Consider the following 16,522-nt stretch of genomic DNA (forward strand, 5'->3'; position numbering starts at 1 on the left):
TGAGGCTTCCCTTTTCTAAACAAAAACACAGCTTAAGGTCAGAGGTTATGTTCCAAAATGCTTTGCCGTTTAAAGGATTGCACGGACATGCAACATTAGTTTAGGGTTATGACATGAGCTGTTGTGTTACAATGATCTGTTTAAATGTAAAGCTGGATTTTTACAGCACAAAATATGTACAAAATAAGTTTTGCTAACTGAAATATGGCAATTAGCCAACAGCTTAGTATCAAAGGTTTCAGTTTCAGCACAAGTCGACTGTTAAGTTTTGGCCTAAAATAATTACACATAGTAAAGCAGGTGTCAGCAGGATTAAGTATTCATTGTGCCATGCAATACATCAGTCATACAACACTAACTGTTGTGTTGTGGGGATGTACACCATATAGACAAAAGTATTGGGGCACGCGTTGAATTAATTAATATTTATTCATTATTGAATTAATGTGTTTCATTCAAAAAAAGTGTAATACATTAGTTATATAAAGGAAATTATATGCTTCCAACTTTGCAGCAACAGTTTACAGAGGGTTCTCTTCCCTGTACACAAACAAGGTCTATAAAGACATGAAGAAAAGCTTCATGGTCATATAGTGTATTATCTGTCAGTGAAGGGTTTTCCATGTTTACCAGTACACTGAGCTATCTTGTAACGTGCAACCGTAGTATAACTTTGACCATGGCTTAAATTTTGAAAAACACATCTCTTATACAGTAGCACCTCAGCACTGGACTGTTTCACCACTTTTTGATGTTTCACCAAATTTTTGGCACTCGACCCATTTTTATGAGAAAAAAATGCTGTGCACTCGAGGTCTGTTTGGTATTTGATGCACAAGCTCAAACTTATATGGATAAATACGCCCACCCTCAGATGCACTTCCATCCTAAACAAAGGAATTTTAATAGGCACATTAACACAAAATGAATTTGCCCACGTATGCCGAGCCACCAGTCTCGCTCGACTTGATCCTCCACCCAGGACTAAAGGAAGACAAGCATCAAAGCTCTTCTCTGTTCTAGCACCCAAATGGTGGAACGAACTTCCTCCGTCTGTCCAAACATCTGAGTCTCTTGCTGTCTTTAAAAAATGATTAAAAACCCACCTTTTTACTAAGCACTTAAGCTGACTTGTACTTATTTACTAACAATTTTTTTCCATTTCCAAAAAAACCCCACTTTGGTTCTAACAGGTTTCAGCAGATTTGTGTTCTTTGACTGTTGTTTACTTAAACTAGAGAAATTAAATGTTTACTATGGAAGCACTTCTGTAAGTCGCTCTGGATAAGAGCGTCTGCTAAATACAGAAAATGTAAATGTAAATGCCCCCATGTGGAGACTTTACAGTACACCTTGAAAACCACAGTAGGACCAGATTGCCACCATTTTAATTAATTAAGTATAGTTCGTTTTGTGTTTTGTTTTGATGCATCGTTTGTGTTGCCTGGGTTGCAGTAAAAATCATGGACAAAATGTGGGTTGCCTAAAAAAAAAACCCTGCATTATTCCTTATGTAAGAAATCTGCTCGGCACTCGACCTGCTCTATACTTGACAAGCCTCCTGGAACGAATTAAGGTTGAGTGCCGAGGTACTACTGTACCTTGAAATTGCTTGTTTGATTCCGTTTTGTCAGCATCACCCTTAAATGAGATTGAATTGGGGGTTTTTTGTCTCAGGATGGCACATTCAAGGTTTGACAAACACTTACACAGCCCAGTTGTTCTGTTGAATAAATCCATATGAATCTACTTTTGTTGAATTGAACAAATTATCACTTTAGCATGTTTATCTGCCATATTATACTAAGTTTACACAAACTTAAAACACCTTGATTAGTCTACATAACTAGCATAGTTTATTACATCCAGGTAAGGATTCAACCAGTAAGGTGCAGCCCTGAGTTTGAAATACTGTTATTGTATTTGCTCTCAAATCAATGTGCCAGGCAAACAGTTTGCACTACAGTTGCACTACAACACTACAATTTGGCATACTAGATGAAACATTGAATCAGATGAACGCATTATCTGATTGTTGAAACTGTATCCTTTTCGACATTTTGCTCATGTATTTATTATTTAATTATGTATTATTTAATCATGTATCAATCATTTATTATTTTAATTTATTATTTAAGTTTTTAAAATAAACACACAAACATCCTGTAATAAAAAGCAAAATATGGCTTTATGAAATATTGCATTAGGGGATTGAACGCCTTTTTTAATTTCTAGATCTGTTGCTTTTTTTCCTCAATACTTGTTATAAATGTTATATGTAAGGCCTACCTAATTAATGGCCGTAAAGCAATTTACCATTTTCATTCGTGTAGCATTCAAGTGCCTCACTTTTACTGGTTATTTTGCACTATGCGGCGGTCCTAGCAATCCTATGGCAATTCAGTTAGCAATCGGTTAGTCAAAATGTCCAAGATGTTGAAGTCTAAAGCAGCTAAAAACACGATTCTGTGGATGCAAAGGGTGGTGTGTCAAAACACAGATAATAATTTTTAGGGATGTCCCGATCCGATCTCACAGATCGGGATCGGGGCCGATCAAGGCATTTTTAACTGATCGGAAATCGGCATTAAAGCCGATCATAACACGATCTTTTGTTTTATGTCAGCATGTCCGCTGTGTGGAAATACTTTAAATTGGAAAGTGAAACGAGTCCAACAGCGGTGTAATGTCTGTAATGTGAGCGTTTCACGAGGCGGTAGGAGCAGAGCTGCGTTCATTACTGTAGAATTTTACTATTTATATGGTGTGTGAGTCGAGGATCACTCCGGTTTACTAAACAATAACTTTTAATCCGAGTATGAAAACTTCAGGACCATAACATACAGCTTTTACGAGTTTACGTGTTACAAGACTGAACGACATCTCACTATCAAGCACTCTGATTGGCTTAGTTATGTAACCGAGCGTGGTAGTGATGCACTTGCTTAATAAAGAAATAAATACACGGTATATTCACAAATTGTCGGGAGCAAAACACTTTATTAACTTATTCTGTTCCGAATAGCGGACAGCCAGAGCCGAGCACGCTATCCTATGCACTATTGAAGCCCCAAAGGGTCAAAACACACTCACTTTGTGTAGACCCGTCCATCAAACCATTGTCACAATACAAGCACTTTAAGAACGGGCTTTCCTTCATAACAAAAGAGTGACTTTCCATTTTATTTTGGTATTCAGGTTTTACTGTAATGCTGTTAAGTAACTTATTTGTTTTTTTATATTCAAGTTAAGCTGCTACACCACTTGTGAGTGGAGATTTTTGTTCATTTTGAGTGTATCACTGCATTAAACAGAATTATGTTCTTTGAATATAAAGTTCAAAGTGAAACTGTAATTATTTCACTTCCTTTTTACTACAATGCTGCACTAGGTTTGTTTACTTTTATTTTGTAAAAGAACATTAAGCAATAGCTTGGATGCAGGCAATTTTTTTCCTACAGCACTGCAGAGCTATTCAGTTGTTAAACATATACATTGGATTAATTTGAATAACTGTAATGTAGTTGAAGTGTGCACTGTGTGAACAGTATTATCTAGTTCTTATCTAGACAATATCTAGAAAATACAAGTATCGGTTTGAGAATCGGTATCGGATCGGGATCAAAATTAAGGATCGGGAACAAAAAAACGTGATCAGGACATCCCTAATAATTTTCGTATTTGAGATGGAGCCTCGCACACTAAATGTTTTAGGTTTACATTCAACTATTTAGATATGCTGTGCTGTGTATTGTAGCTTCAATTTATTCTATTATTCAATTAATGAGTGTTATTTAATGACTGCCGTGAAATGTGACACTTCTCTATAAAAATCTTTCAAATCTGTCATTTTTTGAAAAAAAAAGGTCTATAAAATTAAGCGCATTTTCCAAATGACAGATTTCTTTTCTTTATTGGCACTGTAAATATTTTCTATATATTCAACTGCCACTGGCATTCATTTACATGTCTGGAACACAAATAAACCCTGAGAATGAAACCTTCTGTTCTGATCTCTGTGCTGACATTGTGATTTCATCAGACTCTGATAACTGGAACATTTGCATCTAATCCTAGGTCCTCCATTGTGTGCTCTATTGTATGGACCATTCCTGCTATTCAGCAGAGCATTGCATACAGTAGCGCTCATGGCAGTTTGCTTACATGCACAGGCTCAGGCATGTTTGTGACATTCGTCTGTTTTTTTGTTTGAGAGAGACAGTTGTTCATGCAGAAGGGAAAAGTGATGAGTAGACAGTGAGCAGGAAAACAGGAAGAAGGAGGAGTGTGTAGGTAGCAGGAAGGAGAGCATGAGGGTCAGGGGAAATGGACTCTAATAGCCTCTTGAAAGTCCAGCTGTGAGTATGTAGAAGACAGAGAAAGTGGATGATCATGTGAGAGTGGGTCCACAGGGTGATTATTCCATTATACCCAGAGCTCCTGGGGGCAGTATGTGCGTGGCCTTCTTGTACATAACATAAGTCATGGATAGGTCAGATTTCTCCACCTTTTGCTCCATTTCTTGCGTTCCTTCACCAAGCAGCCTCAGTACAGCCAGTAGCAGTTTCTCATGGTGACATCATTACTGCAGCATAAATAACTGCACCATCATAATGTGCTAGTGTTTAGTGAATAGCTACATTGTGACAGACGCTAGTGTGTGAGTGCTATTGTGCCCATATGGAGTAAATGGAATGTATTATTGACTCGGTAGAAGCTAAGAAAAGGCTTTTTGTGTGGGTTTTACCTCTTGCCATATGCTTATATAGACATTTGCAGATAGTGCACTTCTCATACTTAAAATTGCCCATTTTAATGTTACACATGCCATTTTTTTTTAATTTAAGATTCTATTAGTGCACAAAATACGAGGGTTCTTTAAAACTTTCCAAAACTTTTTCCCAGCGTTGTACCAACTTTAAAAAATATATATATTTTATTTATGCATTTTCTCCCTTTTAGCACATCCAGTTGCCCGATTGCATCATGCATGCTTCCTCTCCACCAATGCCAATCCCTGCTCTGATTGAGGAGAATGAAGCTAACCCACGCCCCCTCCGACACGTGGGCAGCATGCCATATGCATCTTATCACCTACACTTTGAAGAGTGCAGTGCAGCTCAGCGTTGTGTACGGAGAGACACACCCTGAGAGCACTCTTTTCTCATCTCTGTGCCATCAGTCAGCCAGCAGAGGTCGTAACTGCATTAGTTATGAGAGAGAGAGAGACCCTATCTGGCTTAATCCCACCCATATCTGAACAACAGGCCAATCGATGTTCATGTGGTCGCTCAGCCTAGCCAGCAGGCAGAGCTGACACTCGATACGATGTATTCGAGATCCCAGCTCTGGTTCCAGTGTGTGTTTTTACCGCTGCGCCACCTGAGCGGCCGTCATACCAACTTTTTAATGCCATCAGCAAAAAATGTTTTTGATTGAGCGCGTAGCCACTGATGCACCGCTGCTTTCACATCATTATCACATGAAAATCTTCTTCCCCTTAAAGCCTCTTTGAGCGGTTCAAAAAGCTCTCTATAAGCTCTCTCAGACACAACCAATTACTACTCCTCCCACCCTCACCGTTTCCAACCTAAATATAAAAGTGCGGAAACTTTTTAAAGATGCCTCGTATGTGTACATATTTGTCCAATATTTGATTGTGGAAAATTATATTGCTTAAATATGCAAGTTAATTGTTAAAGCTGTGGTTTGTGTTCATAATGGCATTTTTATATTTATCTTCACAACAATTTATATACTGTATATATATAGTGTTTATTATTATAATATATTATCTATTATTGCTGTAATCATTATCTTGTGTTGAGAAATGTTTGTTTTAAACTGATTAATGGAGTTTGAGTTTTCTTCTTTTGTTCCTTTTTTTTCTATAGCGAATAAGAGGCGGAGTTTGTATGGCAGTACCTACAGCCCTCAGATAGGCTATGGGAGCTCTTGCAGTCCAAATGCAGCCAACAGCCCATACAGCAGTGGTTTCAACTCCCCTTCCTCCACTCCCTCCAGAGTGCCTATCGTCAAGCAGCTAGTACTGCCTAGCAGCACAGGTACCTGCTCATTCTAACCCCATGTAAACCACTCAACACATGCTCATTTGATTGTGTTGCTTCATCACAGGTAATGATATTAGTGCAATGAAATGAAAAGAGGTTTCGTTTACATAACTTATGTCTGAATTAGCAGGTCATCAGCGTGGCTCAGCAGACAGAAACCCTCCAGCGATAAGTCCTCAGTCCTCAGTGGACAGTGAACTGAGCACATCGGAAATGGACGAGGACTCGGTGGGTTCTTCCACCACCTACAAGCTCAATGACGTGACCGATGTGCAGATTCTTGCACGGATGCAGGAGGAGAGTGAGTGAAGCTGTCTGTTATTGCTTCTTTAAGCTTAAAAGATTTATGCATTTAGGTTATCTGCTCTGGCTTGTTTAATGTCACTTTATATGTTGTGTTTTTAACTTTTAGTTTTGTTTAGTAGTGTACCGTCTGGTTCCTGGCTTTTCCAAGTCTGTTTCCAAGACCTGTCATGCCTGGGTCCTTATGTTTTAATCATACAATATTTTTTTCTGATTTAAATGCAACATTAAACAGCATTTAACAGCATTAATTAGAATTTTTTCATGACTCAAAAAAGTCATGGGGCGTCCAGGTGGCGGGATGATCCCCTAGCACATCAGCACAGAGATTCTGAGCTCCCAGGTTTGAATCTCGGCTCTGCTACCAGTCAGCTGGGCACCTTCTAGCAGGCACAGTTGGCTGTGTAAAGACCTTGGTTGCCCAAGGCACCTTACAGAAAGTGGAGGAGCACAGAGGTCGGGTGGGGCTCTCTCACACGCAAATCCACAGAAGTATGAGTGAATAAGAAAGGATTGGTGGAGGGAATGTGTCAGGCGAATATTCACCCTCCTTGGACGCTGTCAGGGTCTCCAGCAGCGGATTGGCTATGCTAAACTGGGAGAAAAGGGGGTAAAATGCATACAAAAAGATACACACATACATACAAAAACATTCTTAATTGTTTTGTTGATACAAGACTTTATGTGGCTCTGCAGTCTGTGACAGCCGCCGTTGTTATGATGCACCATACATTTCCAATAAAAACAGATCCGGACTGCAGGCAGGCCATTCAAGCACACATTCTTTAAGTCTATTAAAACCATACATTATATTCATCAGGCTCATACCTAGCTCTCTCAGAGTATTTCTGTTAGCATAATGCCTTTTTAACTCTGTGCTCTTTGCTCTTTACAGGCCTGCGTCAAGACTACGCTGCGACAGCGTCACGCCGCAGCTCGGGCTCATCGTGTCAGTCTTTACGGCGTGGCGCTCTCAGCGATAACGAGCTGGACGCCCAGAGCCTGGAGGACGACGAGGAGGCAGCACTGCACATGCCCTACCACCATCCATCCATTAACCGCTTCAGCCCCTCCCCTCGTGTCTCACCCCGCGTCTCACCTCGACACTCTCCTCGCTCACGCTCACCTGTTCGTGCCTCACCGCAGCCAATAATCAGCCGTCTGCAGCAGCCCCGCCTCTCACTGCAGGGCCATGCCCAAGAGCCTCAAACGAACACCATCAAAAATGAAGGTAGGAAGTCACTTGGTTAAAGAGGTACACTTTGTAACACTTTGGTGACAGGTGCTTTCTTCTTACTAGGGCTGTCAGATTGGTGGTTAGGTGTTTTTATTTTAGTTGCCTTTTTTGAGCATTTAAAAAAAATAACAGGACATTTATGGGGGGAGGGGGTCATCATGTTTTTGGACCAGTCATACAGGACATTAAATAGATGGAACAGCAGGGTAAAACTGGTTACTGTTTACGACAGATGACAAATGTAAGCAGCAGATTTTTGTCTGACTTTTTTTTTTTTTTTTATTAAAAAAAAAAAAAAAAAAAATTAAACTTCATCTTCAGCCTCTGATCCTTTATTTCTATTAATGATTGCTTTTGGGATTTTAATCAGTTAAGCAGGGCTCGGTGGGTAGCACTGTCTCTTTACAGCAAGAAGGTCTTGGGTTCCTGGTCCTTTCTGTGTGGAGTTTGCATGTTCTCCCCATGTCTATGTGGGTTTTATCTAGGGATGCACCGATCCAACTTTTTCAGTTCCGATACCGATCCGATACATATACTTTGCATATCGGCCGATACCCGATACCGATCCGATACCATTGTTGAATTAATAAACCGTATACTTTATTATGTGGGAAAGACTTAAGGCACCAGGATCGACTTAAACATTACTAAGTTTGCAAAACAAAATATAATTAACACAGATATAAATGTACTAAACTGCTATTTATTTGTCAATAAAATAATAAACAGGCATCTTAATATTTCAGTGTTATTTTCACTCAACGAGTAAGCATCCGACGCTGCCTTGGTGACCAAAGCAATCCCAGCATTCATTGCGGGTCGGATGTGCTTTTCTTACAGAAAAATAAACATGGCTGACGGGGCGGAGAAACGAATGGAGTTATTATCAAACGTAAATAAAATATTACTGATTTTTAACTTGTATAAACTTGTACTGAGTGTTTTTATTTGCAAGTTCGAGCTTGTCGGGAAATGTAACCGTTATTGGTACATGAAGGGAAATGTTATATTGACGTTAGCGTTAGCGCTGTGCTACCTCAGTTCATTGGTTTTAATGGCAAGATGCTAAATGCTAAACCCGATGGAATCGCTGTGTAAGTAGCGCGTTCGAATAACCTGACTTATAAGTTGATGACTTATTAGAATCCTCTCTACTGAGGCAGCCGCTTATGTAGACAGTAAGACAGCAAGGCAGCTCCTTAGGTTTTCGAACACACCCATAATATAGCTGCTGACAATGAGAAAAACAGTAGTAGCTTAAATAACTTTTTCAAATAAACTTATCCATAAATATTTAGTGCAAACAGTAATTCAAAATAAAATATAGCCGCTAAACCTGAGTAATAAACATGTTGCCATCGAACTTGTTGGCATAGCAAGCAAGTGAAATACCTCCATGCAGCTCTTTGGCTCGCTCCATGTTGCTGTTTTTGTTTGTGCTCTACGCCATACGTCAGCAGCACGTCCTGTATGGGCTTAGCACGCGTCGCAAACTAATTAAAGTGAACGTATATCGGCCCCATGGATCGGTTTAATTATCCGATATCCGATCCATCTCATTTTGGTAATATCGGGACCGATATCCGATCTTAATATCGGATCGGTGCATCCCTAGTTTTATCCAGGAGCTCCGGTTTCCTCCCACAGTCCATAGACATTCAAGTAAGGTGAATTGGAGATACAAAATTGTCCATGACTGTGTTTGACGTTAAACTGATGAACCTTGTGTAATGAGTAACTACCTGTACTGTCATGAATGTAACCAAAGTGTGTATAACATGACGCAAAAATCCTAATAAATAAATAAATAATCAGTTTAGCAAGAAACCTTTAAATTAAAAATTTTTTTAGTAGACTAACCGAAAAACTGTAAGTTAAATTTAAGTGTTGCCTGTGTGCTGTAATGTTTGTGTGTGTGTGTGTTATTGTATGTGTAGAGAAATTGCGGCGTAGTCTTCCCAACCTGACGCGTTCCAGTTCAGGCCCTATTGCTGAACCTGTCAAAAACAGTCGCAGCATGGAATCCAACCTCCAAGTGCCAAATGGATCTCCCCGACACCAGAGCCAGTCAGCAAGTAAGCATGCTCATACACACACATACCAGTCACTGAGCATGCACACACAAGACCCAGTGGTCCATTGTTGCATGACTTCATGCTCTAGAGAAGTGCTTAACCTTTTTATTAGCTAGCTTGCAAATGCATTAACAAATAGGAATAATATGCCTATAGCAAGAACTTTCATTCAGTTTTATGCATCAGTTTATCGAAATAATAGTTTAATAGGATCAAAATGCGGGATGCCCACATCTGTTAACAGAACGGGGTTGTAGGCCTGTAGCACAATGGTGTGGGTTGTGCATGTGCATTATCATGTATGAATATTAGGCCTACAGCAAAGATATCCAGGCGACACCTTCATGTATTGCAGGCTACACATTGCCTAAGACTTTGAAGTCAGTTTACCAATCACTGGATAAAAATATATATGCCCATGCACTAGCAGCAACTGACAAATCAGTTTTTAATTCTGTACTTCAGAAATGGTTTGTAATTCAATAAGAACAAAAGTAGAATATCCATAAACAACCACATTTAAATGTAATTAATCATAAACAATGTTAAGAGTTTAGCAATCTTTAAACAAGCTAGACATATTCAATAAACATGTCCTTTCTTCATATTCGAGTTAAAGGCTGAATCCCGAAGCTCATGCTTTTCAAACAATATTTGCTTGCAAGATTATACTTGGTCAAACTTGAAGGCTACCTCACTGGTGAAATCTGTCTTTCTTTCCAACCTACTCTCTAACTTTCTATTCTTAAGCATGCTCGCCCATATCCTTTTAGCTGAGCTCATGTTCACTTGGCTCTGCTTTTGGTGCTCTTCCTGGCCGGCCGCCCTGTTTCAGATAATTCCCTTTTCTGTGGTACCCTCTAGTGGCTGGCTGGTGGTCCCCTGGCTGAATAACGGTTCTCTTGCTAGTGGAGGCATGGCTAATTTACTGGGTTACCTTTGCTTTCTCAGACAAAACCCCACCCTGGCTGGCTGTCCCCCACTTTAGCGCATTTACATTTAGTTTTTTCACTGATTCATTCTGGATCAGTGTTTTAATGATGGCTGTTGAGCTTGCCTCAGGCCAAGCTAATCAGACCATGATTCCTGATTGTCTCCCAGCAGCTCAGAACCAAAGGCTTTCCGGGCCAGCTCGTGCCTCTCCGAAACCCAAAGAGCGGCTGCAGAGCCCCAGTTCTTTACGAGGTAACTCACTTGAATAGCTGTAGCTTAAAATTACACACAGATGGTGTAGCATTAACAGCCATGCCAAATATTATCCTTGACAAGAGTTTGTATAAATCCATACCCCTGAGTAATGCTGTTTTCTTGGATGTGTTGCTAAAAGCTATCTGTGATGTGAAAGCCTTTTAAAAATTCTTGATCTGGACAGTGGTTAAATCAGAAAGTTATGCTCCACAAGAAAAAAAAAAACCCAAAAACTATACACAAATTTTTTTTAGAATACCTTTAATCTTTGAACAGTTGCCATGTATACATGGATCCACTGATCACCAAAAATCTTTTGACATCACAAGTGTGTGTAACCTGCATTAATACAGCTTACATGCAAATAGTTATCAGCTTAACAATCAATCCTAGAGGTGTGGCTCAACTACCTATGAAAAAGTTCTTTTATATTAGTAGAGTTGCAGCATTCCTAAATAAGTCTAATAACTATATTTTACACACTATTGTGTGCCCTGTTTGATGTTTAGCAAGCAATGTTTCACACATGCAATCCATAAAGAACTGAACAATACTGTGCACATGCATTCAGCTTGTTATAGTTTTATTTTATTTCATTTTATTTGTATTAACCACTTTATCCTGGTCAGTACTGGTCATTATCCTGTGGCTGGGCTTTATCCAGTTGGCAGGTCCAGTTTTATTTGAGAGCACTGGGCACAAGGCAGGAACACCATGGACAGGGCACCAATCCATCACAGGGCTTTGGCATTCTCCCTTTCTCAGACTTAACCTGTGTAGATCCCTGACTGATGGCACCACTGAGATTCAAACCCGGATCTCAGCAGTATCTATCTAATTCACGGCTGTGAAAATCATGTCACGGACCGTAAAATGAGTCATTTCCCGTGTAATATGTAATTTGCTGTAAAAGTCTAATTTTAAGGTTTGTGAAATATGAGGCACAATATGAGGCCTAGCAATCATACAGCAATTACATTAGTGTAACAGACTTTTCTGTGGTGTAGTGTTCTGACAATGTTTGATGTATGTGTTTACGTGTTTCCTGCCTTTTCTACCTTAGGGGATTCCGTAATCAAAGGAAAAGTGTGCTTCTCTACACATGTGATCATCTGTGTGCTGCGATAGTTTGTGTACAGTTTATTTCTTTCTTTATAAACTCGGCAAACTCTATAGAATCTCCGTTACATTAGCAATCGGTTAGACAAATTGTTCAAGATGTCAAAGTCTGAAGCAGCTAAAAAAAACAACTCGTATAACTGAGTTTGGAAAACTCCCAACCAATTATGAGGAAGGATGTGTCAAAACACGGACGAGAATATTCGTCTTTGAGGGGGGGCTATTAAGGTAGGCTGTGCTGTGTATTGTAGCTTCCAGTACTTCTATTATTCAGTTTATGAGTGTTATTTAATGTGGCACTTTTGTGTAAAAATCCGTGACATCTGTGATTTTTCAAAAATCAGGCACATTTTCCCATGAATTTAGTAGGGCCCTAGTTATAGTTATATAGTAATTAAAATAATACATTTTAAAAAATGTTTTTTTTACTTTAATTCAATCAGAAATTGCAAATATTTGGCCACTAGTTTACGAAGGGTAATGCACATACAAGAAAAGGCCCGTGAAAATTGTCTGTGACCGCATTTGAACCCCAGAATCTCCTGTTTTTTATCTTTAGTTCCTCTCTCGTGTTGCTTTGGAGAGGAGGCAGATTTTAGTGAGTATTCACTGCTGAAGATTCTGCTGTTTTTCATATTGTGGTATTTCATTTGTGTGTGTATGTATGTATGTGGGACTGGTGTGATTGTGCTCGTTTTGTGAATGGAATAATTACTTTCTGTCTCACCACTAGAGGGAGCTGGAGCAGCTTGCTCCACTCTGAGTGAAGTAATGTATGCTATTAAGATTCATACATCCTGGTCATTGAAGCTCGTTTTTTGATGTTGGTTTTCATAGATTGAGTTCATTTGAGTTGATATTTGTTTGTTTGCTTGTGCACACCAGTCTGTAATCATTGGTTCTCAGTCAAGAAAACGGTTGAAGTTTGTCTTTTTTTTGTCTGTCATAGGTTTCAGTTTGTATACTTTGTATTTGGTGTAGTATTTAATTTTAAACATTTTATTGCCTTTCTTACCCGGTTTTCTGTTTCCTTCTTTCTTCTCCTCAGTCCCGCCAAGTAGTAAGTTACGGACTCCAGCAGCCCCATCACCACTGGCCCTACGACAGCCAATGAAGGTGGTGTCTAATCCTGGCTCCGGCACATCCACACCCACACGCTCTTTGGCTCAACCCCGCAGTGCTCTGCCCCGACCCGGTGGCACTGCTGCTGGTGGTTTACCTGTGCCTCGTAGTAAACTGGCCCAGCCTGTGCGCAGGTACACACATGTACACACATTATATTAGACCAACTAGTGTCTGTTACAATTTTTATCTGTATGATTTTGTACTGTCAAGGCACATTTCATTTTATATAGCAATTAGGACACAATGTTGCTTTGTAACTAACCTAACTATATACTTAAACTTGAATTGATAAAAGAATAATGAGAAATATGAAGTCATATACACCGATAAGGCATAACATTATGACCACCTCCTTGTTTCCACACTCACTGTCTTTCATCAGCTCCACTTACCATATAGAAGCACTTTGTAGTTCTGCAATTACTGACCGTAATCCATCTATTTCTCTGCATGCTCTGTTAGCTCTCTTTCACCCTGTTCTTCAATGGTCAGGACCACCACAGAGCAGGTATTATTTAGGTGGTGGATGATTCTCAGCACTGCAGTGACACTGACATGGTGGTGGTGTGTTAGTGTGCGTTGTGCTGGTATGAGTGGATTAGACACAGCAGCGCTGCTGGAGTTTAAATACCGTGTCCACTCACTGTCCACTCTATTAGACACTCCTACCTAGTTGGTCCACCTTGTAGATGTAAAGTCAGAGACGATCGCTCATCTATTGCTGCTGTTTGAGTTGGTCATCTTCTAGACCTTCATCAGTGGTCACAGGACGCTGCCCACAGGGCGCTGTTGGCTGGATATTTTTGGTTGGTGGACTATTCTCAGTCCAGCAGTGACAGTGTGGTGTTTAAAAACTTCAGCAGTGCTGCTGTGTCTTATCCACTCATACCAGCACAACACACACTAACACACCACCACCATGTCAGTGTCACTGCAGTGCTGAGAATGATCCACCACCCAAATAATACCTGCTCTGTAGTGGTCCTGTGAGAGTCCTGACCATTAAAGAACAGCATGAAAGGGGGCTAACAAAGTATGTAGAGAAACATATGAACTACAGTCAGTAACTGTAGAACTACAAAGTGCTTCTATATGGTAAGTGGAGCTGATAAAATGGACAGTGAGTGTAGAAACAAGGGAGTGGTTTTAATGTTATGGCTGATCGGTGTATAAAATGCTAAAGATACATGTACATGATTAAGATCAATTTCTTTGCCAATTTATAACAATTATGATTTGAATATTGAGCAAAGTAAGTCACTATAATTTTTTTCATTTAAACAGTTTTAAGTTTTGTGTTGAGAAGTATAATACATATTTAAAATTTTATGTCACTTATTACATTACTTGCTGACTGGATAACGGTGCTAATGCAGAGATGCTTACTGATCACCTGTAATTTAAGTATAAAATAATGCAGGAATAATAAGAAAGCCTAAAGCACTAACAAATCGTGCTTCTAAAAACAGTGCCAAAAGTCAGCAGCAAAGAAGCAAAAACACAATCCAGAAACAACTACTCGTATTGCAAAAGCACAGAAATGATTTTAAAAGCAAAACAGTAAACAAATACAGTGTATTTTTTTAACAAATACAGTGGTACCTTGAAACTCGGCATCAATTGTTTCTGGGATTGATTCCATGGTCTCGTGGAACATATATTTTAGGCTAATGTAAAATATTGGGGTTGTTTTTAACATTTATACACTAAAAATAACACATATAATATATAGAACACAGAAATACAATTGCAAAACAGTTAAATACAATAAAATCTGCTCATTACCTTTACTTCTTTATTGTTTCCTTTTGCTTCTTAATCGTGGAGATGCTTGATCTTGGAATACTGTATTGCATTCAGTAAAGTAGCTTTTGCACTGGCTGTGCTGTTATTTCCTATGTGTGGCGGTGCACAAAGCTTAACGTGACTTATTGTACTAAAACAATGAGTGAGAAATGTCAATAGTGGATAGAACTTAAGAGCAGTAATAATTAAGAGAGGTTTAGTGTTCCTGTGTCGTTATTTTAATACATTAAGTCACATTATTTTAACAATATACGTTTTACACTTTCTCTGGAAAAGCTGATTCTCATCATTACTCAGCACTTCGAGTTATACCACAAGTTTAAAAGTGAAACAGGAGGAAAATCTATCTAAACACAGATACATGTGGACGCTTTTAGAGTGAATTTGACACTTATTTTACACAAATGCATATACGTCTCATATTCGCACTTTGATGACGTTTTACCGCACCGCTCAAGCCCGATGCTGAACAAAGCAGCAGTCGCACACACATCGGGTTTAAGGGGACAGATTTCTTGATGAAGGGCGTCGAGTTTCAAAGATTTCGAGTTTAGGGAACGTCGAGTTACAAGGTACCACTGTTTAGTTACATTTACATCTTTTTCTATAGTTTTGTGTAAATCAATTTGTTTTATTTATTTTGTTACTTTATATTTTGCTTTTTAATCTTTTTTTACTATTAGTGCCACCATCCTGCATGAATTTGTGTGTTTACCTCCTAGGTCTCTGCCAGTTCCACGCACCTACGGTGGTGTCAGAGATGAGAGCTGGCGAGAGGGCTGCTACTGAGCAGGATCCAAACCTACAGCACAGATAGACTATCCAACCTGGCACTTTACCAATCAACCATTTTAAACCACACAAATGTGCTAGCGACAAACTCAACATCCCCATACAATCAAAATTGTAAGCAAATTCTCATAATGGTGAGAGTTCCACTATCACGACTGGCTGGAGATCTGGGAATGCCAAAGAAACCAAGTGAGATGTACCCATCCTGCCCTGGCCCTTATCTTTCATCAATCATAAAGAGCTCCTACAGAGAGAACAAAACAAATAAAAGCGTTGCTCTTGCATTCTGTCTGATAAACTGGTATTTTAACTTTGCTACAAAGGAAACCCTCGACTATCGTTACGTGCATTTTCACTGTAATGGGCCTGTTGCAATCCTGCGAGAGTAAAATATACTCTAAAACATATATACTCACGATGTCCAACTTGCTGGTTGTCACAAAAGTGGCTGTATGGTGAAATAGGATTGAACCCATTACAGTGCATTATAGCCAGATTGTCTTGTCATATCTAAGTGACAATTATTTATTTAGAAATAATTATGTAAAAAATATTATTTACAGAATATATTCCTACGCAGTATTTTATTTTGCTTTAATTGAGCATTTTTTGCATTTTGAATGTTAGTGTTCAACCTCGACTATAAAGCTACCTTCCCAAAGCATTTTTCTGATGGTTTCATGACTCAGTGGCCAGATATGTGAAATAGCTGAAAAATAATTTGATGTATTGATGGGTTTCAGTTAAAAGCCGAACTATCATGTTCAGGCAGGAAAGACTGTGTAATGCCAAAGCTTTAAAAATTG

At 39.2% G+C, this 16,522-nt stretch overlaps 1 protein-coding gene across 6 annotated transcripts in view; it reads left to right on the top strand.

The window, feature by feature from the left end:
• Positions 1–16,000, top strand: part of slain2 (SLAIN motif family, member 2) — a 36,640-nt gene extending 20,640 nt beyond the window's left edge. The window contains exons 3-9 of one of the 6 annotated variants that reach the window (XM_063002069.1): positions 5,895–6,065; positions 6,199–6,372; positions 7,270–7,605; positions 9,549–9,686; positions 10,788–10,871; positions 13,042–13,249; positions 15,647–16,000. In XM_063002069.1, the coding sequence (XP_062858139.1) occupies positions 5,895–6,065; positions 6,199–6,372; positions 7,270–7,605; positions 9,549–9,686; positions 10,788–10,871; positions 13,042–13,249; positions 15,647–15,713 (1,178 nt within the window). In that variant the 3' untranslated portion in view covers positions 15,714–16,000. The remainder of the gene's footprint in view (positions 1–5,894; positions 6,066–6,198; positions 6,373–7,269; positions 7,606–9,548; positions 9,687–10,787; positions 10,872–13,041; positions 13,250–15,646) is intronic. The other 5 variants (XM_063002071.1, XM_063002070.1, XM_063002072.1 and 2 more) reach the window with 5 other exon arrangements.
• Positions 16,001–16,522: the final 522 nt, after the last annotated feature.

This window comes from Trichomycterus rosablanca, chromosome 9 (assembly GCF_030014385.1).
Source record: "Trichomycterus rosablanca isolate fTriRos1 chromosome 9, fTriRos1.hap1, whole genome shotgun sequence".
Classification (NCBI taxonomy): domain Eukaryota; kingdom Metazoa; phylum Chordata; class Actinopteri; order Siluriformes; family Trichomycteridae; genus Trichomycterus; species Trichomycterus rosablanca.